Here is a 26,965-nt window from a genome sequence, read left to right as displayed (position 1 = left end):
TCTGAAGTCTAGAACATCTAGGAGCTACCCAGTTACCCTCATTGTTCCTATCTTCTTAATCACCATCCTAAACATGGAGGAAAACAAAGTGGCACTATTACACTAAGAATCTCACTTTTTGATTTAAGGTCATGCCCATGCATTATGCTCTCAGTGTGTATATTACGCAGCGTATAGTGCAGTGCAACTGGGAAGGATCAAGCAGCCTTCAAAAATTCAGTTTGTTTCCTGCAGACTACCCCAACTCAAAGCTGCTCGGTATCCTCCGTCCATTGGAAATATTCCTATTGTCTGAGAAGCTAGGATCACGTTTTCATCTGATTTCTGCTATGAAGAGACCCTGGGGCACCCCCAGGTTCCCAGCTCTTACATAAAGAGCAGAGAATGCAGAACAGTGGAAACCAGACAACAACCGTTACCAGACAAACTGGTCATAGGGCCCCCTGCGGCAGCAGGAACGCTCAGCTCCCAGGCTCATTATTGTACCAGTTTCACATGGATAAAGCAATGAAAAATCAGAGAACATACATGTGGTGGGTCCTTCCCTACAAATTATAGTAAATAGAAAGTGAAGAGCTGACAGCTTGGCTCCACTATCTGGGTTTTCAGTTTAGCTCAGCAGGGCCGGATACATTCACGTTCACGGAATGGCTGAAATAGGTTCTCTGCAGAGGAGGCATAGGAAGACTCTGAAATCCCTTCTTTACTTGCTATCATTAAGAGCTGTCAGTATGCTAAGTGCTCCAGGAGAAGACCTGGCCCCTGCACTGAGAAGTGTATGGTCTAAACAGTGGGACAGCACAGACACATAGGAAGAGGCAGAGGGGGGTTCTGCCTTAGATCATCTTAGTTTTGGCCATGTCTGTCTTCCTAGGATCTTACATGGCTCCTATCACTGTAGAGTCTGAACACCATACGTGGGTAGCAGCACTTTTATGACAGAGAATAGCAGCATTTGGGGGCTGCGTGGCAGAAGTGAGCATTGAGCAGACATTGAAGTGAGTTAGAAGGGAGCTCGGTGCATTGGGATCAGGAGAGGGGTTCTTTTCAGGTGCAAGGGCCAGCATGGGAGAGTGAGGCAAAAGGAGAGGTGAGGCAAGAGCACAGCAGACAAAAGGACTGGTCAGAAATGACAGCAGACATATAGGTTGGGTGGAATCATGCAAAGTCCTGACAGTAAGAAGGATATACCTCATTCAGAGGCTGAGGGGAAAACTAGAGAAGGGATTCCAATAGGGGAGACTATGGTCTGAGCACTGGCTAGGAAAGAAACTTCGCTGCTGAGTTCTGAATGGAATACAGGGGACCGAGATGAGATTCAGGGAGGCCTGAGAGGAGGATACAGAAGTAACAAGTATCTGGTTTAGAGATCCATTTCTTTCTGCTCAGATGCTGAGATAGGACAGCATTCAGTGCAGATAATATTCATAGATTCGAAGGGCAGAAGGGACTATTGTGATCATCTAGTCTGACCTCCTGTATAACACAGGCCAGAGAATGTCCTCATAATATGCAAAGGACTCTCCTCTGGTGGCACATGTGACTTATTGTCTGGTCAACGTTAGCATGCCATGCACATGTATGTACTGTAGTGTTTGGGAAACAGATATTTGCCTTAACAGTCCGCACAAATTCAAGTGCAAACAATAATACAATTATTACTATCATGAAATGTTATTCTCTTTTCAGTGTTCCAATGGAACAATGTTTTCTAATAAGATACAATACACTGTCCCTTTGTGTGAATGTTTGTGACCTACACCAATCAGTTTATTTTCTATTTGCCTTCTCTCTTTTATTTTTAAAATCTTTGGAAATAAAGGCTATTCCATTGTCTGTGCTGATTTTCATCATTTCATCTCAGGTGCTAGAAACCGGATTCCTTTAACGGAGGTTTTCCAGCTATGTAACTCTGTTCAAATTAACTACAAACTGAAAACCATCAAAGGCAGGTTTAGGCACCAGAGAAAGCAGAAAAAGGTCAGTTAAGTCAATACAGAACCAGTTCCTCTGGACTGCTAACAAACCCCAACACAAGCTAGAGCTTGGGGGGAGAGGGATAACTCAGTGGTTTGAGCATTGGCCTGCTAAACCCAGGGTTGTGAGTTCAATCCTTGAGAGGGCCACTTAGGGATCTGGGGCAAAATCAGTAGTTGGTCCTGCTAGTGAAGGCAGGGGGCTGGACTCAATGACCTTCAAGGTCCCTTCCAGTTCTAGGAGACAGGATATCTCCATTAATTTAGCAGAGGGTTAGTAGGCCTCCCAGGCCCCTTTTCATTGGAATACCCTCTGGCTCTGATCTTGCAACACACACAGCAGGAGTAACAGGCCCTGAAGAAATGCAGGGTCCAATGCCACAAAGACTGCCATTTCACATCTTTTCTGTTGGCAGAGTCTGATTTTATTTTCTTGTGTGTTACAGGGTCCAAATTTGCTTCTATTGAAGTTAATTAGAAAACTCCCATTGGCTTCACCGTGAACAGGAGCACACTCACAATGCTGACATTAACATGGCCCATTCTGTTAACTTGGTCTGTGTAGCAGCATCACTGCTGACATTATCACTGCTCTGGGAATTGAGCCAAACAGTAGCCTATATAAACTGCAGCTCTTTAAAAAACTCAATTGAGAAGTTGATTGTTTATTTCCCAAGAACACTCCCCACAAGACTGCAATCGTTTGTTAAGGTGGGTCAGATTTTGGACACAATTTAGGAGACTGTGTATTTTATTTATTTTTAATTTATGTTAAAGCAAACATTTGGGAAGTCCAGGACATCACCATTTGGATCTCAAACACTGCAGTCATTGACAAGAGTTTGCTCTTATTAAGATAGCGATTTGTGACTAAGAACTAAGTAAAGCTCACCAGTCAGCTCTCTCTGGGGACTTCCAGCAAGCTAAGGCCATCTCTGAAAGCAGCTCTATTCTACTGCAGCAAATGAAATGTGCTAAACGCCCTACCCTGCCCATCAAAGCTGCAACGGGACTTTGGTCATATGAATCCATGAACAGGCTAAGTCAGACACATGTGAGTGCTCTAGCTAGGAGCAGTGCAACTTGCCACTGCCCAAGTGGATAGGATCTGAGGTTTACAGAGATACAACTATTACGATTATTACATTAACAAAGAAAAAACCCTTCAATTTTACCTCCCTGCAAATGTCCCTCCTGTTATAGTTCTGACCCCTGCACACGGATTGTCACACTTGACTCCTCGTGGGCAAAAACAGCAGCAAGAGCCAGTTTCTTCAAAGCTACCAAAAAAAAATAAAAATAAAAAAAATGTCCTGCTGTGTTTATAAAGAGATGTTTTCTTCCTGAGCTATACAGCATGGTGGTTTTAATCTGAAACTTCTTTTTAATCATAGCAGGAGTCCCAATTAGCACATTGGATAATCTTTCAAGTAGAACTGGAGTTTCATGGTCATAGCGAGCAAAGGAAATATACAGCCGCAGAATAACAGGGTAGAGAGAGTGAGCGCACACGCATGCAGGTGCCAATGTCTGCTTCACAGGCTCCCAGAAGCACCGCTGCACTACAGCGAAACTAGGGCAGCTTTCCTCTGCAATATTTACATTCGAACAGGTCTCCTGCCTTTCCAGGCATCACGTGACTGATAACTACAGTAAGGATGGGTGGGGAAGAAGTGAACATTATGGTACACCTTTACCTAGTGAGCTGTAAACATCAAACTACATGCAGCTTCCCCTGGGAAAAATATTGTGCATATTCCGGTTTCAAAAGGCAGGCGTGTAATTCAACACATATGCTTCTGATGAGGCAGTAGAGGGCGGACTAGGGGGGACCTGCCAGTGACCTACTTTCTTTTGTTGTTGGAAGTGCTGATCTCTATGCAGAATTCAGCAGCAAGCAAGGCAGAGATAGTGAGAAGGGGCCCAATTCTCCTCTCTTCCACCAGTTTTTACATCAGTGTAACTACTGATGTCAGCAGTTACTCCTGATTTACACCCATCTAAGTTACAGGAAAAATCAGACCTAGTGTTTGTAGGAGGCAAAGAGATTGCACAGGTGTAACACAGCAGATGTTGGCCCCAGATTGCCATAAAGGAGATTTACCCACATTGCAACTCTTCAGATTCTAACCTTGATCCAGAGGATGCACTGAAAATACTGTGGTCAGCCTGCCTTAGTGGTTTAAGACAAAGGTAACACTTGAGGATCCCTTACATTACATTTTTGTTTTCATTCACAAGGCAATCAGGCAGGTCTGGGTTAGTCACTGCACTGACCTAAAAAAAGCAAGGCTGTCTAATAGATTCAAATGCATACTTGGGTGGTAGATTTCAAATGCACATATTGTATAAATAACACAGGCAAGCTTTCAGGAGCATTCCTGCTCCTTCTACAGCTATAGTAAGTACAATGGTGTACAGCCAAACCCCTACAGCTGTCTTTGCAGTCCCAGTGGTATCCTATGTTAGAATGCTGAGCTGCAGTCCTGAGATTTGGGAGTTCAAGGCTCATTGCAGTCACTGGGGTTGGTATAAATTGGTCTTCAGAGAAAAAGAAGTCAGTTGCCTTATGCATAAACACTCCTTGGTAACCTACTAAAGAGTCTCACCAGAATTTCTTCTCAGGTACCATGGAAAAAGAGATTGTCTGGATTTGCAGATTTGGGGATAACGTGCTTTTATCTTTAGCTTACATCCTTCATGCTACATAATGCAGTTATTCTAAACATCACTTTCCTTTTGCAATGGTTTAAGAATGGACCATTTTAATTGATTAGTTTTCCCATTATGGATTATAAGTGGAACAACATTGTTGGAACTGAACTTAGGTCCTTGAAATGCAGAAAAACATTAGCCTGCAGTGCATTCGTAAACCTCGCAGGCTAATTTCTGCCCTTTCTGATGTTTCACACTCTCACTGTGGGATTTACCTAAGCGCACAGAATGCATCTATATACGGCTGGTGGGTGGAATTGCTTTTCATTGACATTCAGTCAACAGATTCTAATGATAAAACAATTTCAAATCCACATTTTCATTAAAATCAAAGCCATGGGAAATCATGCTAAGGTACATCTAATGAATTTCCCCTTCCAGGACTTTAATGGAAGCCTGCCAGGGGACTAAATCCAGTGGGGCAAAGAAAAGTTGGATAGACTTCATTTTCACCCCAATTCCTAGAGCAAGCTTCACAGCACAAACAAGTCTGGCCACCAAGAAAATAATCCTTTCGATTTGGCAGCAACATCAGTCTACTGGGGAAAGGATAAAAGGCATCTGAAGATGGAAAAAACCCCAACAATCTCAAACTGTATATCCATGAAATTAAAAAGGGATCTAGGTAATTAATTGTCCAACAAAACAACCCAATCTATGTTGAAATAGGGCCATAAGATTTGGAAAAGTCAGAGGTAGATAGATCACCAAGTCCAGCTCCTTGTCAATGCACATCATCTAGCATTTTGTCCAGTGTATTTTTAAGTCAGTGAATCAACATTTTTGGTATTCAGTCCAACACCAAACAGCAACTCTTGGCATTTGCTGAAGATGAATACAAATAACCAACACTGTTGCAGACTCATGAGATATTCCAGAAGGATAGGGAGTAGCTTCCACCAGCAAACTGACCCTAGAGCATGGAATGGTAGCTTCAGAGAGATCTACATAGGGCACAGTATGTTCTGTAGCAGCTGAAACTGGACCCGTAGGGTTATCGGTAACATCACAGCCTAGCATTGTCCATTGAGGCAGTGGGTACTGGCCACTGTTGGCAAAAGGACTAGATGACCCCCATGTCAGATCTGGCTTAGAAGTTTGTCTGTTTTGGGGATAGCAAAATCCTGGTTTGTACCTTTAACCTTGCTCTGCTTCCATGTGACTGCTGCAGTGGCGGATTTAGAGTTTGTGGGGCCTTGTGCGCAGCTTCATTTTTGGGGTGTTGGCTCTGGGAGGAAGTTTTGGTGCAGGCTCTGGGCTGGGGAAGAGGTTGGGGTGCGGGAGGGGAACAGGGGGGGTAGTGCTTACCTCGGGCGGCGTGGCTCCCAAAGTGACTGGCACACCCCCCCCTCTGGCAGTGGCTCCTAGGCCGGAGGTGGTGGTGGTGGTGGGAGGACAGGGGGTGTCCGCATGCCACTGCCTGTAGGCACTGCCCCCCAGGCTGCGGAGTAAGCGCTCAGGGCAGGGAAAGCATGTGGAGACCCCCACCCCCGCCGCAGGGTCATGCTGGCCACTTTCGGGAGCAAAGTGGTACGGAGGGAGGGAGGTAGAGCAAGCAGGGGCCACCTTAGCCCTGCTGCTGGCACGTCTTTGTGACCCCTGCCAGGGGCATGCAGAGACGTGCTAGCAGCCGGCCGCTTCTGTGAGCAGTGTGGGGCCACTGGCCACAGCATGCAGGCAGCCTGTCTGCCTGAGCCCTGCTGCACCGCTAGCCGGGACGTGGGGGCAGGTTGTCAGATATTTGTCCGGTATGTTGGGGGCCCCACGCCACCGTATGGTTTGTTTCATGGTAAATCCGCTCCTGGGCTACTGAGCATGAAGGAACAGAGGGTGGGACAGGGAAAGAAACACCAACAAAAGTGACCAGGGACGTTCTGAAAAAAACACCACATTGTTACACTTGTTGATTTAGCAGCTTCTATAGTCAAGAGTCACAGCCAGAGATGGGGGTGTCCTGGGACAGACTACATGGCATTGCAGCCAAGATGAGCTACAGTTCTCTCCTTGGGTCCCTTCTTTTCATACTGTAAAGCAGATTGCTTGGTCTCAGAGAGCTTCCCCATGTTCGCCTTGAAGGAGCTTCACTTTTTATTTTAAATATCCGTATGCTGGTGTTTGTGAAAATTCCAGCCTCAGGATGACATTTACAACAGCAAGCATCCTACAGTATCTTCCTGACTTAAACGCCAATGACTGTCTTATTCCTCTCCCTTGGGCTACAGAGATTCTTTGCCTGACTGGGGCAGGGATGTAACTGGGAAGTGATGAAATTGTGACTCATGCTTTTACAACAACCCCTCCCTACAAACTCATGACGATGTCTCTACATGAGAATACTTTAGACTTACACAATCATCTTTGTAAAGGATTATTTGTATTTGTATTATCCCCCTTTTACAGATGGGGAAACTGAGGCACAGTGACAAAGCAACTTACCAACGGCCACACACCCAGTTGGTAGCAGAAATGTGAATAAAACACATGGCTGCTGCCTCCAAGTGCTACGCTCAATCCACTAAATCCATAGTCCCTTCTTTTGGAGCAGGCATAGCCAGTGGCAACTGCTCCTGAGGGAGCCATTCTGACACGGATGTTGAGACACAGACAGTACCACGAAGGGACCGTGCCCCATCCTGAGTAGCCTGCATGCTGTGGGATTTCCCCATGCATTTCATGGTTTATGGGGGCCTTAGCCCTTGCCCCACAACACAGGAGAATTTTCATCCACCCAATGGCATAGAGTTTTCCACCTAACTGTCAGTCGTGCAGCCTTTTCTGAAGGAGAGAGTGATCCGGCCCACAGAGTTCTCATGAAAGTGTGTGTAATTTTGACAGGTTTCAGAGTTACAGCCGTGTTAGTCTGTATCCGCAAAAAGAAGAACAGGAGTACTTGTGGCACCTTAGAGACTAACAAATTTATTAGAGCATAAGCTTTCGTGGACTACAGCCCACTTCTTCGGATGCATATAGAATGGAACATATATTGAGGAGATATATATACACACATACAGAGAGCATAAACAGGTGGGAGTTGTCTTACCAACTCTGAGAGGCCAATTAATTAAGAGAAAAAAAAACTTTTGAAGTGATAATCTTCTTTTTGTGTAATTTTGGACATTCTTGGAGCCAAAAGTCATGGTTCTGGAGGTGGACTTGGAAGCTAACTGCTCCGTAATATAGTTGCACACGTTCCTAAAGATGCACACTAATCCTAGTTAACCTTTTTGGGATGCTGTTCTGCCTTTTGCCCCAGCCCTCCCTAAATGGCAAGAGATTTGTTTTGAGAGAACTTGTCTCTCCGAGTTACTCTTGCTTCACTGTTCATAACCTTCTGTTTAACATCACAATCTGTTGCAAGAAACTGGCCTGGCTTGGCATAAACAAAGGGTTGTGAAACCACAGCAGGAAGAAGAGGAAATAGCCTATTCTCTAAAGTCAAATGCCTTCAATAATTAGACCAAAACATACATGAAAGGGAAAAGCGATGGTGCTTAAATGTTGCGTTATTTAAAGAGTACCCTGGTGTTAAAAGTCCCTCATTACCATACAGGTATGCAGACTCAATGTAATTAGCCAGGGAAAGCACAGCGCCACCTGCTGTGCACTAGGGTCACATGCTCTATTTCACTTCTGCTACTGCTGGGGGTAGCATTTAATTTCTCTTCCTTTTTTATTTTTTGACAACACCCTTCATTGTGGAAGCATACATCATTAACTGCTTTCACATCAAAGCCCTGAAAGGTTCTTATTATTTCTAATGCTACACGAAGAATTAAGAGGCAACTGCACATATGTTCTGCTCTGCCTATATAATATAATGGTATTAGCTGTACTCCACTAAAACAGCTAAGACACCTTGGTTATACTGTAGTCAGACAGGTGCTGATAAAGTGAACACATCTATTCACAATGCTGGTCACGAAATGGCGTCTATCTTATTGGTCTGAAAGGAAGAAGTTAGAGGTCTCACAAAGAGTAATGTGTACATTTCTTTTGGAGCTGTCAGTGCCTTGATAGAGACTGGTTTCAGAGTAGCAGCCGTGTTAGGCTGTATCCGCAAAAAGAACAGGAGTACTTGTGGCACCTTAGAGACTAACACATTTATTAGAGCATAAGCAGCTTATGCTCTAATAAGTTTGTTAGTCTCTAAGGTGCCACAAGTACCCCTGTTCTTTTTGATAGAGACTGTCTCGTTGCAAAAGGCAAAGTGGGGCTCTGTGATCTCGCTCATCTCCCAGCTGGAAGGCACAGAAAAAGAAATGTGAAATCAGCACTAGCATCACACCCAGGAATCCACAGGGTGCATACAACTCACGTTATACTCACAGTACACCTCAAGTAGTTTCAGGGTCAAAGGCCTGAACTTGTTTGCTCAGAGACTCATTCACCTCAAGATACTGAGCATGGAGCTAACTCCATCAACCCCTCGTTCATTTGGGAAAAGCATTGCGAAGGAGAACTGACAATCAGCTGCTGCAAGAGAGATTAAAGACGAAAAGTCAGTAAGGTTCTGGTTTATATACCCCAATAGGAAAAGCCATTTAGTGCCGCTTAAAAAGGGGCCAGGCTGTCACTAACTCAGCCTTCCATGTAGAGGAGCAGCAAGTTATGTTACTCACAACCAGCACCTCGTTTAAACAAGAGGCTACTGGCTGGGTATTTTCCAAAGAGAGTCTTCAACAAAGAGATTCACTTCCCACTCCAAAAAATCATGCATGTGTTGAGCTTCAGTGAATACTGCAAGGGCCACCTCATTCCCTGGGCTGCAGGTGAGGCAGAGCAGGAAAGTGGGGCTACGGTTTTCACAGGTAATTGCCCAGTTAAGTGATTTGTTCTGTTATGGGGGCTGAGTTGGTATAGGCAGAGTTCTCCCTTTTTTTTTTTTTGTATTAAACAGATTATGTAGTACAAAATATATTAAAATACTCTGAGTTTGGAAGAGATTAGCCCAAGAAATAAGAAAGTTAAGCAGCAGAGTGTTAGTGCCTGATTAGTTCAACTATGTGTTAAGATGAAGAATTTAGACACTAACACACATGTGCACTGTGAGCATGGAGATGTACACAGTGCATGAGACCTGCTCACAATTCATGACCTAGCAGAATACAAGCAGTAAATGGCTAAGGAGATTAGGAGAAGTAATGAAGAAGGCTGAGAGGGGTGTGAAGCAGTGCGGATAGGTATGGACCCAACTTCCTCAGGGTTGCACTAATGCCCTAAGTAAACACAACAGACTATACTTTGCTTGAGGTGCAGTGTTTTCTCCCCCCGATGTCATCCTAAGACTGCAAGGTGGGAAGGCATAGTGGGCAAAGAGCCCCATGCCCAAACACCCTGGAGCTATCTGTCATGAATGGTACACATCTAAAAGTGTTCTACAGCTTACATGCCTGCTGCTTGTACTCCATGAAAGGGGCTGACTCCTTCACACATGAGTGAAGGACACTGCACTTTTCCCCCTTGCACACGCAGACTGGGGTAGGTAGAATCTAGTTCTGTTTACATCACTGCTCAGAGTACTGAAATAGCACATTAACAATTTTCACTTCAATAGCTCCTTTCACCTGAAGTTCTCATAAGACTTCAGATGGAAAAATTAGAACAATCCCCCACCCATTGATACACTGCCCCAACTAATGTGGAATGCAATAGCCACAGTGCACAGGAACTCTATGGAACATTTACGGCAGGAAGTGAGAATGGCTCAAACAATTTTTCATAAAGCAAAGATGCTTGCATAACATGGGCCTTTGTTCGGGTGGAGGAATTCAACTGCTATAATTTATTTCCCTCGTAAATGCAGCAGTTATCACACATTTTACCACAGGATTCTTGGTCTCCTAGTGAACTTAAACGCAGTGCCATTATAGCAGCACTTTAACATGTAAATATTACATTCCTGGTCCTTTAGAAGACATTCATTTAGTGAAATAAAGTCCTGCTAGTAAAACACCTGATCAAAACCTTCAGTTAAATTGGTCCAGTAATTGCTCTAGGGCTGGAGGGAGTCCAGTGACTGGTTGCAATTTATGACCACTTTCGGGGGGGGGGGGGGGGGAGGAGATCCATCCTGAAGCATCTACTAAAGACTGAGCTGTGGTGAGATCAGAGCAAATTTACATTGCAGCTTTCTGTAACACTAAGTGGTCACTAATTTATGCTGAATTCCATTGTAATTCTGATGGAATCATATCTGACATTCATATAAGTAACAAAATTCCTCAGGAATAAAGTTACTACAATAAGAAACAAAGGGAAGAAGAATGATTGATCTTTCATGGAGAGAGATGTCCTTTTCTATAATCTCTGCTCACACAAGATGATTTGCCCAGCCCAAATCTCACAGCCAGAGGCTGACAGAATGCAAGTTATAAGGTGGTCATTTTCATGGGAGCCACAACCAAAATGCAGTTGTGGTTTATCAGAGAAATACAGTTAAGGATGAAAGCTGTGAAAAAGCATAAAGAAAATTAAGCACTTGAGATGAGCTGCTGTGGGGCTACAGAAAAAACACTGCTCTACAAAGGGGCATGAATTAGATGACCCTCATCTTTGCTTTTATTAAACCATCTAGGAGCTGTGGCTGGAGCAGACATAAGAGAGCTAAGACGACCATTTTAACCCTTTCAACTACACACACACACACACACACACACAGGATTAAAAAAGCCAACACAAATCCAGGAAACAATGAAATCAGAAATTTCAGACTATTAAACAGACTCTATGGAAGCTTCATATTGCAGGATGGCAGCATGAAGGTCCAACACAGAGTCTCTCAAGGAAAGACATGTCTATCATGACATTTGCAAAAGACCTGAAGGGGTTTGGAATCTCTTCCCTTCTCTAGTGGGGCAAAGTCCCACAGCAAGTTGGGGTTGGGAAACAGACACGTCCCTGTACAATGGGCCAGAGAGCAAGGGCCTGCTCCCAGGCTAACTGCATCATTTCCCCTGAAGATAGTTGAACATTCAATTTTACACTGCAACAAGAACAACTTTGCACCTGAACTGCATGCATCACACCCCTCAAACAGGCTTACAGGACACCATAAAGATTGTTCAACATTTCTATGGGGCTTGACCACCAGGGCAACAGGCACCTTAGGAAAGCTAAGAGTAAGAGCCTGAGGAAAGGAAGGAAGGAAGGAAGGCACAACCATGCAGATGAAAGAACCAACCCAAAACTCCAACAAGGCCTGAACTCTGGGGCCTCCATAAGTTTGCCTAACTTCTCCCAGATAGTGTTGGGTGTGGTACCCCTCTTGGTTCTGCTCTGCTTCTTGAAGCAGGAAGTACAGTACCAGAAAACTCTCAGCAGTCTATTCAGGAGATGTCTAGCCTCACTCTACAGACCCAAGAGGCCTAAAGACTGCCTCTGACTGTGGTCAGAACCTAAACATACATACATAGCCTGTGAAGTTGTCATCTAATGAATTAAGGTAACAGCTAAATCATGAAAGAAAGGGCAGCAAGCTTTACTCTACCGCTTATTCTTAAGCAAATACTTCAGGGACATCTCTACTCATTAGTCAAATACTGTTAGTATGATTGGAATGACATCTGGCTGAAGCCCCAGCTCTTTGGGAGACACAAATACGGCCGTCTTCCATGAAAGGCCAACTGGAACATGCCTGATGCAAAACAGCAGGATACACAGAACTGAAGTTGCATTTTTTTAGACTCCTATTGGGTCTAGTAATCACTGATACAGAACAGCAGCATCTCTCCTCTTAAGGCAATTTGCCAGCTAAGCCTATTCCTCTTTCCTATAGTCTTGAAGAGATCCTATAGCAGATTCATCACCTCCACTCTTAAATTCTATTTTTGGAAGATACTGAACTTTTGCATATGTTGAAATGAAGAGTATATTAGCACAGCTACTTTTTCGTTACAGTAATGAGAGCCTTGAAAACATCACCAAGAGAAACATGCCTTTTAAGAGCTGAAACAAATTACAGCAACTGAGTCTTAAAAGGAATTTTCGACAAAAATATAGTATTGCATGAAGTTGTTATGGCAACTGATGTTGTAAAAGTAACTGCATTGGGGCAAGTTTTCTTCATCCATTTTGCTCAGCAAGTCTCGGAAAACTTATAAATACAGCTTATCCCAAAATCCTTAACATTCCAGCCTCATGCCATCTGTGTGCAGTGAGTCTACTAATGAGAAAATATATCTACTAAAACCCACTAACCATTAAAAAAATCCCATCCAATATTTTTCTAATGTAATTTATCAATTTAAACACATTGCATAATGTAATATTCTACAGCATTTCATTAAAATGATAAATAGCTGTAGAAAAACAAGAGATTAAATATATTGTAATGCAACATAACAGTATTTAAATTTAAATAAACCTGAACATGGAAGGGGAAGTGTACTGTGTTTGGGAACAAGAACAGTGCAAATTTAACTGCAGATCTCCGAATCAGAGAGTATTAAGAGGACAGAGGAAGAGGAGCAATAAGAAATGACAGTCAACTTCAGAGGAAATAAAATTTCCATTAGGCTTTGTTATAAGATTACATCAAAGCAGTTCATATGTTTTAATCTGGGGAAAGAGAAAGCAGCTACTTGGGGTTTGTGCCTGGGGGCTGCCTCTGCGTACTGAACCAGACAGTTTGCATAATGAACAGTTTTTATTCAATCAGGATTTCAGCACAGATAGCTCCCACTCAGTGGTCCCTAGCACAAACGGAGTTTAGAAATGGTTTCTATTCTTAAAGCTCCACCTGCTGGCTCCAGGATATACACCATTAATTCACAGAAGGTTCGCATTAGCCAGTTATTATCCTAAAAATATTAAATTAAATACCTTTCATGCTAAAAGTTAAGGCTGTGACCAAAAAAGGCCAGAAGAAAGAAAATCCTGAGATGGGGCATGGATTTTTTTAAAAAATAAAATACTAAATGGAATTTTAGCACAGAATTCTGCCAATATTTTAGTTGATTTAGGCATGTTCAACTGCCTAGTTAGACCCTGGACTGCGATGACAGTTTTGAAGCAGTGAAGGTCCATGGGCTACCACATGGCTGTAAGTCTACATGATTCGAAGGCCCAGTCAGGACAGCAGGGGGAAGATGTGATGTGCACGCAGCGGCCACAGACAGTATCAAGACAGAAGGGGGAATCTCTGTTTACTGCATACAATAGCATTTTGCACATTAACCACTTACTGGTTTTGTTTTTGTTCTATTGCTGTTTGAGGTATAAGAAAATGCAACATAATCTGAAAGGATTTTATGCAGGTGTAAGAGCTGAGCCAATAATTTTGAAAACTGGTACAAAATGAATATTGCGTTCTAGGAGAGGCAGCTTGTCTGAGACAGCTGAGACAGGGAGGGTTTATGACCTAAACCCCATTTTCCAGCGGTTATTCCAGTGGCTGCACTGCTGATTACCTTCAGCAATAGTGCAGGTTGTGGCTGTTCTACCTACTCGTCCCGATTAGTCACTAACAGCTTTATGGAAAAATCAAACCAAGCTGCATGAAACTGTTTACTAAATCCTAAGATGATCATTTAAATGTTTAAAATATGCACATGGTAATTCAGAGCTAATTACCCTGAGCACATTTGAAACATTTATGCCATCATCTCTGGATCCTGTCTATTGATTGTGCTCTGCTGCTACACTCTAGTGTTTCTATAAACTGCTTCAGTAAATTTAACTGCCAGCCTAATTCAAGTAGGCTCTGCCTCCTGTCGCTGACTGGTGCAGAAACCCATTCCCCTCACTTTCAGCAGCAGAGCCTCCTTGTACTTCGAGCCAGCTTACAGAGCCACGAATGTGCTCATGTAGTTCTGATTTTTCTTCACTGTTTTTACTCAATTTCTATGGTTTAAAAATCTAGATTGCTATATGGCACCACTAGTACCTCCTGACTTTTAATCCAAAGAGATCCCATCTCTCTCCTCAGGTCCCTGCAAATTTTCACTAGTTGTGGAAGAAGAAACTTGAAATTCCTGATTATTTTGCAGTCTATTTTCTCCAAGTTTACAACCTCTTTAAAAGGATTAATACCACTGCCAGTTATTGAGGCTTCTAAACCTGTGTCAGGACAAGGGTATAAAGGAGACAAATTCTCAGTGCTGCCCATACGAATAAATTAGACACAATCTGCCTTTGGTGAGAGTTTACAGAACCAATGTCATGCATTGGTATCCTGGTGGGACGTATAGCCAATATGCCTATAACTAAACTGGCTAAAGCAAAGAAAGATTGACATTACTTCTCCAAATTATTAATTCTATTTCTCAATCTGAGTGGATTAACCTCAGACATGAGATCCGGAATTTAAAGATTCAGAATCCAGAAGCTATTATGAGTCAAGAGGAGGAATTAGCATTCGAATTATAAATATGCTCCAACAAACTGTCAGGAGTCGGCTTGCTACTCCTTCGCTGTTTGAAGATGGTGGCATCAGGCTTCCGGCATTTAGAGATAGAGTACAAACCTGGGAAGGATTTCCACAGCCCAGCTAAAGTTTGCTAGTAATAGTAGTTGGAAAAACATTCTTCATCCCCCCACTGTCAAATGAGGAGAATTAAGAGCCTTTAAGGAACTGAGCATAGGTCATTCCAGTATTATCCCCCTGCGGGATCTCTACATCCAGTTGGATGAAGGCAGATAGAACCACTAGAAGATAGACAAAATATCTTTGTGATGCTTAGTTGGGTAAATAGAAGCCACTAATATCAGACACTCAATGCAGTAGGTAATGAAGGTAATAAATAATTATACTAGCTACTCAGATTTTCTGCCAAGTAGTCACTGATTTAACTGGTAACAAGAGGCCTCTTTACAACAAGAGAGAATTTCTCTGAATACCGATTTACAAGCTGAAGTTTGGCAGGAGACTGCAAGAAGGATGAAGAAGAGGTAAAAGCCAATTTTACCTGGTAATCTGCTATGCTATTTTTGTCCTATCTGGATCATGCCTCATGCATTAATAGTACCCTACATTCTACCTAGTCACTCTAGCTCTTCGATAGCACCCAGGAGCTAATGGTTTCTATAATAGGCATGTGCAGAGGGTGGCTGCAGCACGCACATCTGTCTGCGAAATAGATGTTAACCCGGTAAAATGCCTAAACACCTTCATTCTCGAACAAATGGGGATGGCAGTGGTGCTCTTCAAGCACCCTCCCAATGTGACAGCCATGTGATTGACAGAGCTCTGTGCTAAGAGCCTGCACGTGCTCCTACTGTAAATAGTAACGCTTCAGAGCAGCCCTAACAGACTCTATTTCACAAAGTTATACCCTTAAGAGTTACACTCATGAGTATTTCCACACCCCAAAAAACACACAAACAAATTCCTATACAAGTATTCCAAGTACAGAAAAAACACCAAAAAAAAAAAAAAAATAACTGGTGGAGCAAAATATGAGGTTAGAAGCTCTCCAATTCAAGAGAAAATTATTAAGAATGGCTATAAAGATAGTGTTGGCATCTTTTGAAATGAGTGAGTTAGATTCAGAAGTGGCAGTTTCACATGGCAAACCATTCTCTATTTAATTAGAGGGCTCTGTGTGGAACACTTCCAGGCAGAGGAGAGGAGCAGATTGTGATATAGCATCTCAATTATCAGGACAGCACCTTAATGTTTCCATGGACAAACATTTTCAACCAACCACAAAGAGAAAAGGGATTTTGTTTGGCTGGAGTAATGTGGGAGTAAGAAGTCTTTTTCAAAGGCCTTTAGTAGGAAACAAGCAAAATCTGGGCCTTATTACAATAGGTATTAGTGCAGGGCATTCTCTCTCCAAAAAGGATGGTCTTCGTTCCATGACTGGCTGAAAACACAAATAAATCTCTACCGGGGAAGCTATGACAAGGAGACATGAGCATCCAGTTTGGTCCTTGGGTAAAATCTTTAACTCTTAACTAGGTTAGAGGGCGCTGCGTTCACACAGAGAAAAGTATCCAGCTATTCACCCCAGGACTCTGGAATAAGCGACCACTGAAAGGAAATTCTAGATAATACAAGTTAAATATAGGTTACGTTAGCTGCATTTTACAAGCACTAGGAATGTTATCGGAGAAAACTGTCATTTTTAATGACAGCACAAGTGCCAATTACCAGAAAGCTGATATTCTTCCACTCCCAAGTGTATTTTTTAAACTGCTTGAAATCTAAAAAAAACCTTAGTTATCAGCTTCTGAACTGGATGTAAATAACTTCACCTGGTCTTAAGAAATTTAACCATTTCACATGACACTGGAACAAATTAAAACAATTTTTTAAATGCAGCTTTATTTCCCTGCCAAATTTTACACAGGCTTTGTGACCCAACACTAAGGAGGACATGTAAACCTAAACTTGGAGGCAATATGGTCACAAAGAGAGAAGCAAGGCTGAATGTGTCTCAGAGTATGAGTAGGGTCTGGTTTAACAAGCCAACCAAGTCAGTGACACTCCCATCACCCTTCAGTCACATGGACAGTGCCACTGAGCCCATGAAACAAGGCAGGTATGCACCCGTAAGCAAGATGTGTCTGTTCTTCAGTGGCAAGATGCCGAACCTTCTTTCCTGTATTATATTAAAGGCTACCTTGGCTTGAACCACGCAAAACTGACCACCACGCTGGTTGAGCCTAAATCAGAACATCTGTTATTTAACTGTGGCTTTTTCACACCAGATCGGCTTTTACAAGGGCAGAATTGGTTACACTGAGTAACGCTGTACTAATTTCTCTTAAGAATTTACATATCCCAAAGTTCCTTCGGGATATAACTGTTTATAGGAAATGGAAAGCTGTTTGGAGACCTCTGACCTGATAAATTTGAAGAAAAAAATAAAAAAAATGGACCTATATACTAGCAGAATAGCTTGGTATTAAGAGCTAGTACAACAGGTGTAAAAGCTAAATGCTGAAAATTTTAGTCCCCCAAAGATAAATGAAAATCTTAGATAGCCAGTAAGGGGAACAGTAGCTTTCTAGTTTGTGGCGAGTAGAAAGTAGGATTGAATCATTACCTGAAGAGGAACCTGTATCATTTTCTATAAATAAAACCTGCAAGGCACATTGCCAAGGCAGCACAAGTCAATACAGCTTTTCCATAAGTGCTGCCAAACTTCACTTTTAGACAGTATATTAATTATATAATCAATAACTGTGGTTTTCATTAGTGTATTAAATACCTCAATCAATATTTTTACCTTTCAGAAACAGTCCTTCCAAAAAGGGGCGGGGGGAATTTTTGACCAGGCAGTTCAAGAAGTTAGTGCAACACACCAGAGACTAGGAGGGCTTTAACAGAAAGCACAGAACAATGGAAATAGACAGAAATGAGATGATTACTATTTTTTCAAAAACAACGAGGAGTCCTTGTGGCACCTTAGAGACTAACAAATTTATTTGGGCATAAGCTTTTGTGGGCTAAAACCCACTTCATCAGATGCATGGGTTCTAGCCCATGAAAGCTTATGCCCAAATAAATTTGTTAGTTTCTAAAAGGTGCCACAAGGACTCCTCATTGTTTTTGCTGATACAGACTAACACGGCTACCCCTCTGAAACCTGTCACTATTTTTTCAGTCTCTTGCACAATAAAATATGAGGGGAGTTCTAGTACTATAAAATAAAGGCAAGAATATTATTTTTTTCTTAATTATTTAACAGAGATGTCGAAGTGGCTATGACAGAAACATTGATCCATAAGTGAAAGCTATTATGCAGAATAAAATAATTGGCCTTTATTGCTGTTATACTTCCAAAAAAATATAAGGTCCAAGGAGCCAGAATCTATTTAAAAGATCCTCTGGGAACACAAACTCTAAAAAAATAAAAAAAACACTGACACCTGTTTTTGTGCATCTCCAAAGAGAAATCTAAAGTGAAGCTGTTTTCTCACTGGAACACCCCAGTAAAAATGTGTCCACACAACAGTTGGGCAATAGTTATGTGTCTCCTCTTCCCCCAATTTGAGAGCAAGAGAAATAGACTAAAGGGCTTATCACACATAGGAACATTTCACGTTAACACCTCGTTTTCAGTGCTCCCAAATTGGGAGGGAGGTGAAGTATAAGAGAGGAGCAGAACTAAAAGACTGGTTAGCAGAGTGGAAAGACAGATTATCACTCCTAACACACAATTTGTCAATCCAGAACAGTGTTGAAGACTGTAATTTTCTAGTCAACGCTTTACAAGCAAGGTCAGAGTGAACAAGTACTTCCATAAAAATTCTGAAACATCAGCAAAAAACCAAGTGCAATCTACTCACTACCTTTAGAGTCCAAAAAGGGAAAAAGAGTTGTCCATGCATTTAATGGGCCTGGGAAAATGCCATTCATGACCATTATCAGCAATGGCATTTAGAGCTCCTGAACATAAAAGGACCCACAAACTGAAGGACACAAACAGGACATCTCAGGAAGTAAAGAGTGCACCAATCAAGCACACAAGCTACAGTTCTATAACAAAACTCAGTTTTGCTACCACAAACTGACCGCAATACTGCCTGGATGTTTGGAGCTGCGCAGCAAATGCAAAGCTGCGAGCTGCAGCCAGGGAACACATAATTAATGTGATTAGGAGGACACACAGCTAGCATGCTCTGCTGACTGAAAAGCCCAGTAGCATAATTACTGTTTTCTGTACTAGCTCACTGTCTGTACAAATCTCAAAGCCTGGTTAGCTTTAGACTGCTGTGTAAACGTCAATAAAAATCCCAAAAAAGTGCCAGATCATCAGCATTTGCAGGCACAGAAATGGTAAAAAAACCATTGCATTTCCATTGCTGCCAATATCAGGCAGAGAAATCTCCATTCCTCAGTCTAACCTTAGAGTTTGAAAAAAAGGTATTGTCTCCCCCAAGTGAACACTTATTATGAAGCTAATTAATTGCTTTCCAGTAATGAGAAATCTTCAGTTCAAAGAAAGCAGAATTCACAACACAGGAACAAAACAAAGCTTTGTTGTTTATTGTTATTGTTTATTGAAACACAGTTTTAACATAAAGTGCCCCCCCCATTTAAAAACTTGTTTCTGATTAACACTTTTACAAACAAAAACAAAGAAATTAAACACCAGCACAAGAAATATGTATAAGGCAGGAAGCATGTGAAGTGAAAACTAAAGCAATGCTTTGTAGTTGCCTAGATTTCCCTGGGGGGACAGAGAGTCAATGCTTATCAGCCTCTCCCAGAAGAGACAATTTTGATTAATATCAGACCCATCTGACTCAGTCTGATAACCCTGAAGGAAGGATATTCTTCAGATATATGAGAGATGTGTCTTTGATTAATAATTCTACCATATTGCCATTCCAAGCATTAACAACTGCCTGGCACCTGTGGAAAGAGAAAGCCTTTGAATTCTGCAGAAGGAGGACTGACTCGTGCTAATAGGCCCTTTCTCCTTAGTCCACATCAGAAAGCTGTATGACAGTCTCTCCTTCCCTCCTTCTCACCCACTTCAGAACAAGTCAAAAGTGCCAAGGGTATCACCAGTCTCTTCTAGTGTAAAAAAAAAAAAAAAAAAAGAGAGTCTGTAGAGTCTGTATTTTAGCTTTAAATCTCTGAAGAGAGCAAAGTTACTTTAGCAAAGGCATACAAAATGTCTGAAGAATGAAATCTTAACACAGGTTGCAAGCCCGCAGGAGCAACTAGTATCAGTTTGTCTAGCGATTCCTCTTTAGCTCTGCCATAGTTTAATTGACCAAGATAGTCCACAATACACCAAGGCCTCCTGAGTGCACTTTCTTTTAACTTACCACTGGGATATCTGCACACAGGATTCCATGAAATCACTTACCCACTATAAAGGGCTACCATGCACTGTGTAACTAATGCCAAATTGTCACATGGGGTGGGAAGAAATCAATTTAACTTCAGCTCTTTAGTTATTCTGTGTGGAAGTTCTAGTTTCAGCTCAATCAACACCATCCTTCTTATCCTAGCTGCACTGCGTTTTTTCTGATGTTCATGATCAGCCTCTTGCTGTATTCTTTGTGGTTCACAGGCTTCACATCCATTACTGTGGCTTTAATACGAGATTCATCCTTTGAAAGAGAAAAGTGGTATGTAAGAGAGGGAGAGCTGGGGCCCAGTGCTCCAGACACACGAGTTCTAATCTCCCTTTGCTCAAAGTAGCTTCATTACTCTTGGTGTCAAGTTTACTCAGCATTGTGAAGTTCTGGCTTCCAGAGCTAATAGTTCCAGTGAAAACAAAGAGAAACGCTAGATTTTGCTGAGTAAGAAGAAAAGCAGCGTCACAGAAGGACACTGTTTCTTCTCTCATTCCATGCGGTTTAGTTAGGATGGCCACTGTTCACCTTCGGAAGCTGCTCTTTCCCCTCCCCCACTTCATAGCATAAAAGAAGAAAGCAGCTTCCTGTCGATCTAGTCTAAATATAGCAAAGCTACATGCCCCCATCCACCTGGTGGGGTTACTCACATTGTAAGTCTCCAGCTTGACTCTGATCCTGAATTCGTATGAGCTGAAGTTGGCATTTTGGAACACTTCCTCAAATGCCTGCTCATTCTGTGAGGAGTACAAAGACAGACGTGAGACAACGACAATTCAAGCATCCAGCTGCACCTTAAAGTCTCAGAAAAGTTCAGCCATTGTAAAGTTTGAGGGAATTTGTTAAAATATAGACTAGCTGGGACAAAGGAAGTGTGTGGGCATAGTAAAATCTAGTTGTTTGAAGGACTGTTCTTCCAACAAATTGTTTAGTTTCCGCAGTTGTAGTTTAAATTAAATTTTTTTTAAACGATGAAGCTTCTAGTCCATACTGAAGACTCTTGATTGGCCATGTGAAACAATTCAGTTGTCTTGAGTTTGCAGAGAACTAAATTGAGATCATCAACAGCTGTGAAGTCCCCGTGCTTCTAAACTGGGGTTAATTCTGATGCTTAATTGTAGTCACTGAAATGTCAAGATGGTTAGCCATTTCACTGCCAACAGTCTTATCAGACTTATTCAGCTTCTGTGCTTATCTAGTGAAGCTGCATGTATCCTGGCATCCTGACACGTATTCATTTGAAAGGATACCACACAAGAAAAAGGGGGTGTGTTGTGATTTTTTTTTTTTATATCCATACAATGACTGTCCAAGTTGCACAGAAAAGCACTCAAAAGTCAGGAAAAGTTAAGGTTACACATGCAATGGTAACTATCCGTCGTGTGTCTATTATAACAACACAGACTTTTCTTACATGACCACATTCCATTTCTCAAGTACAATACACTATCAAACAAGCTGTGGGAGCAGTTTTTTTCCCCCCCAAAGCTTTATATTTTAAAAACTGTACAGACATTTCACTAGATCTCACAGCCCCTGAGTGATACAGGCAAATAAATACTCCTTTAATGTCTCCATTATAGAGTTGGGCTACTGTGGAAAAGTGACTTATCCAAAGTCAAGGAGCAGATAATTGTCAAACCCAGGAGTTGAACCCCGATCTTATGATTCGCAGGCCAAAGTCAAGCCTATTGCCCCTAAGTGCTGTTCTAGCAAGTTACTATATGTCTCATTTCTTCTATGAAACATACTATTTTGCACCTACATAGCGGTTTCATCTGTCAATCTCAAAAGATATGACAAAGATGGGGGAACAGGAGCAACCTAGTTCTACACACTGCATAATTAAGCACATCCATTCTTAAGTGATTTTTTCCTGAGTGTCACCATTGGTTAGTGGCTAATACACCAGTCTCCTTACACTAGGGATCTGTTTCCAGCTCTGCCACAAACTTATTGTTCCCTTGGACATGTAAGGAAAGCTGCTCCTACAGAAGCACCACCCTTTTACCAGGGCCCCACATTTCTCAGAAAAGTTTGGCAATGGGTCCTGGACAGGTCTGAGCAAAGGAGTAGATGAAAGTTTACTTACACATACACTTGCAGCATGGCCTTTGCTACACACAATCTCTGATTCAATGCCCATTAAAGTCAATGGAAGAACTCCCCTTGAATTTAAAGGGCACTGGATCAAGCATTTAGTGAAAAAAGTCAGGCAAAATGTACTGTGAATGCACAGAACACTGTTTTTAAAGACTCATAAAATTATCAAATCAAAATCAGTTTAGTCTGGATCAATCAAAGGCATCTCTTCTCCACAAGGGCTCTCTCCATACTATTTCAACTTTCTACCCCAAGCCATTTTCCCTATAGGGCTCTTAAAAAAAACACAAACAAAAAAACCCAGCACTATAAGTTTTTTGTTTGTTTTGGTTTTTTTGTAATTGGGAAAGTATTTTCTCCAACTTTCCTCTGACTCAGAATTGGCTGAACCATTTTTGTTCAGAATCAGGCAGACAACAATCATGTCTGAAAGATGAGAGTTTCATTAAGTTAGGGATGTAAAATGAAAACTTTACAAATATAACTATGGTCATGATCAGCATCACACCTCAGGGGCGGACAGCTTAGCCACTTGCTACTATCCTTCCAAAATAAAGTCAGATTAAGTTATATAGCAGACTGCTAAAAATATGTTGCCATCCTGTGCAACAGAGTTCCTCTAAGACTTCGGATCCAGCAACATTTAATACACTTCAGTTTAATAAGCCAAGTATTTATGAATGACCTGCTTCATGTCTGATATGAGCTTTGACATCAAAAGATCATTTTCAAGAGAAAAAGCTAGAAAAAGCTTTTTGGGTTTTTTTTGGGGGGGGGGTTGGAGAGGGGAGGGAAATTGTGGTAGAGGAGAGGTATGTATACATAAAGAGAAGAAAAGACTCATTTTTATTAAAGCTTAAGGGGTTTATTATCAAACTATTCTAATCTGGTGAGACAGATGTCTAAAACATCTCTGCACACACTATTTAAAAAGTCATAATTTTTGTCAGGCCCACAAAACTGAATTCCACTAACCAGCACCAGTAAAATTAGCCTCAGAATTGAGTTGATAGGAGATTATGCTAGTGTGAACAAGAAAATAGGAAGCCATGGGTAAAATCAAATTCCTGCTAAATATAGAGGGAATCTCTCAGATACTCCTTGTATACTCATTTCAATAAACAAAGTTCCGATCTGGCAATGAGAGCCACATGAGTGGAACCCTAGGGCCCCTGCAAATCCCTGTTAAATTCAATGGTGTTGTGTGTGCATATGGGGGTCTGTCCATACAGAACTCACTGCAGGATCCAAATCTACACCCTTCAAGGGTCCTTTAGAGTTAGTGAATTGTCACAGAAGTCTAACTACAGGATCAGAAAGGACAAGAGACCTTTTTGAGGGTAGCGCCACTATGTTACAGCTACCACTGGTAGCTTCCAAAACCCCATGTGACAGAACACATGGAAACAGAATCTTGTACACCTCTACCCCAATAGAACACTGTCCTTGGGAGCCAAAAAAAATCTTACATTATAGGTGAAACCGCGTTATATCGAACTTGCTTTGATCCGCTGGAGCGTGCAGCCCTGCCTCCACGGAGCGCTGCTTTACCGCGTTATATCCGAATTTGTGCTATATCGGGGTAGAGGTGTATAATCTAGACATTTACTTTTTTTTTTTTTTTTTAAATAAAGGAACAAGCTAGTTGACTCACCTTTTCTTTCAGTTCTCCCAGGAAAGCAGCATTTTGCCCAAGAATGACCTCTGCTGACTCCTGAAAACAAGTCACCCACTGATTCTCCTGACAGTCTGCAATGTTCACCTAAAAAGAATCCACAGCCATTAATCCAATCGCCTCCCACGCAAGAAAACTCAAGAACAAAGTTTTATTTTACAGCTGGGGAGAGCTTTAAAATTTAAGTGTGACTGTTGCCGCCTCAAGTTCCCTGCCTCTTGTAACTATTTGTACTCACTGATGGATGAAGTGCAACAATCTTTTTCATGGCAGTACAGACTGTCTAGCAACATGCTTCAACCAGAGTCAAAAGGAGAGGCCAACAAGCTGGTAATTAAAACATGGGGGAAATGGCTGTATGCTGCCATCATCCCGAAGTACTAGTGTAAGTGACAGCAGAACACAGACCATTGGCCTCAGTGTAACACAGCAATGAATGCAGTTAGCTGAAGCAGCACTACACCTTTTTTTCATGCCAGTGAACAGGAGCAGCAGCTGCATGCAGATTGATAACAACCACACTACACTCAGGCAGAAAGGGTTGCTGTGCAGAAGCCTGATGTACAGATCCCATTTGGAAACTGGGACTTGATGCACAGGCTATGACAAACTTCAAAGATTTTGTTTGTTTTAAATGTCAGATGCATGTTTCTTTCAACAGAACAGCAGGGATCTTCACTAACTCAGATGCCAACTCACGCGTAGGAATGGACATGGCTGGAACTTTATCTTAGCCTGCAATCTCTATCACCACAATCATTTTAAGAAACCAATGTATGTCCTAATTTAATTGTAATGTCTCCATCTCAAACCAAATTGTATCCAGGTATTTCAGCAAAACAGCATGTAAAATCACACTACTTTGAGACTCCCACAATACCGAAAAACAATGTGGTATAAGTTAAAGACCAAGCAAAATCCTTAAGTGAATTCCCTGGCTTCTGTGAAAAACAGGAGACTCAAGTGATGTGAAATTCATGAGCACACCTCCCACATCCCCCCTACACACCACAGTAGAAATACTAATTCATAGGGTAGTTTGTACATTTTTAGATTTTCTAATAAGATGAGTATTTCTGTTTGGAAGCACTGTTTCATTTAGTCTTTGTATTACCCAAAGTGAAATTGCAGCAATAGATCCCCGCCCAAGCAGACCCCCCAGCACAGCACTTCTAAAGGCAGGCACAACCCACTATTTTTCAAGCATTTTATAAATGTAAAAGCTGAAAAGAATCTCAATGTGAGTGGTGCAAGCAGGTGTCACAATAACAATTCTCAGACACACTATCCTGAAGCAGGTTCCATTAATGCATGAGACGCAGAACATTTCCTACAAAAGAATGAACTAAATATAGGTATCAGCTGTAAAAGTGCAATTACTGCTCTCCAGAATTGCCATTTCACATTAGTTTATCTTCATAACTGAAGAGATGTGGGCCATCTAAGTTTTGCACTGCATGCCACACTTGCAAACCAGAATCAACTGGGTTAGCCTGAAACTTTTTGGAATAAAGAAAAGCTTTTAATTGAAGCACAAGGAAACAAACTGCTAATCAGATCAATGAAACACTCCTAACCTGCTTGGTTAAAGCACATAAGCTGCTTAATGCTCATTTATCCACAGGACCCATGCGCTCTGGACCACACTGTTCTGCTGCTCCACTCTTTTAGACAAAGGGGTATAATTATGTTTATACTAGGCATGTGGTCAATGAGCAACACTATTTCACCTAATCCTTTTACTTACCGAGAGTATCATGCGATACTTGAAGTTGGGGAACTCGCGATCGCATTTCTCACAGCGATACAGTCCATTTTGTTGGTCTATCACTTTCTTATTGCAGTCCTGAGAGGGACATGCCTGGTACATGCAGTTCTCTTTGCGCAGGAATACCACTGTGCCCACGCAGCTAAAATAATCTGCCTGAGAGAATGAGAGAGCAACATTACCCACAAAACACTGGGATTTTTTTCTGAATCTGAGTTCTAAACTAATTGGAAAACATGAAAGACCATAGCTGGATTTTTATGACTAATAGACCTCACATTTATGGGTCACTGGGACTTGCAACTCAAATCTGCTGCTGCCACTGCTCTTGGGTTCCATTAAGTTAAATGAAGTCCCTAAATCTTCACTGAACCATGTTCACAATCCTTAGTTTATTAGAATGAGCACATTTGCTTTCCCATTGTCTCTAGTCAAGATTGGAGAGTCATGTTCTGTTGTTCATTCACAACAACAAAATTTCACTTTCCCCATTCTTCTTTAGAGAGTGAAATTACAAAAGGCATAGGATCTATATACAACAGAGCGTGCTGCAAACTAACATTCAGTAAAACCACATCCTACAGAATAAAAGAACACAGGAACTGCCATGCCAATGGTTCGTCAAGTCTAGTCTGTGACAGTGGCCAGCACCAGATGCTTCAGAGGAAGACATAAACTCCATAATGGGCAATTATGGAATAACCTACCTATATGAAAAGTCTTTTCCTACCCTTTAGATGCTGGTAGGTTTATGCCATGAAGCTTTAGCATTTAAATTTCAAAACCAAAAGGCAGTGTAACCTCATGAACAGAGCACTGAACTGGGGTTAGAACCCACGTTTGAGTCACAAAAAGAACTAGATAAATTCATGGAGGATAGGTCTATCAATGGTGATTAGCCAGGATGGGCAGGGATGGTGTCCCTAGCCTCTGTTACCAGAATCTGGGAATGGGCGACATGGGATGGAT

At 41.8% G+C, this 26,965-nt stretch overlaps 1 protein-coding gene across 1 annotated transcript in view; it reads right to left on the bottom strand.

Annotated features, from left to right (window-relative positions):
• Window positions 1-19,604: 19,604 nt before the first annotated feature.
• RPA1 (replication protein A1) overlaps window positions 19,605-26,965 on the bottom strand; it is a gene marked incomplete in the record, with an annotated part of 38,733 nt that continues 31,372 nt past the window's right edge. Inside the window, 4 exon segments of the mRNA XM_034752266.1 lie at window positions 19,605-20,705; window positions 21,101-21,187; window positions 24,208-24,315; window positions 25,976-26,152. Of these exon segments, the coding sequence (XP_034608157.1) occupies window positions 20,595-20,705; window positions 21,101-21,187; window positions 24,208-24,315; window positions 25,976-26,152 (483 nt within the window).

The sequence above is a fragment of the Trachemys scripta genome, chromosome 18, assembly GCF_013100865.1.
Source record: "Trachemys scripta elegans isolate TJP31775 chromosome 18, CAS_Tse_1.0, whole genome shotgun sequence".
Taxonomy (NCBI): Eukaryota; Metazoa; Chordata; order Testudines; family Emydidae; genus Trachemys; species Trachemys scripta.
Note: the sequence above shows the minus strand (reverse complement) of the source record. Positions and strands in the feature narration are given on the sequence as shown.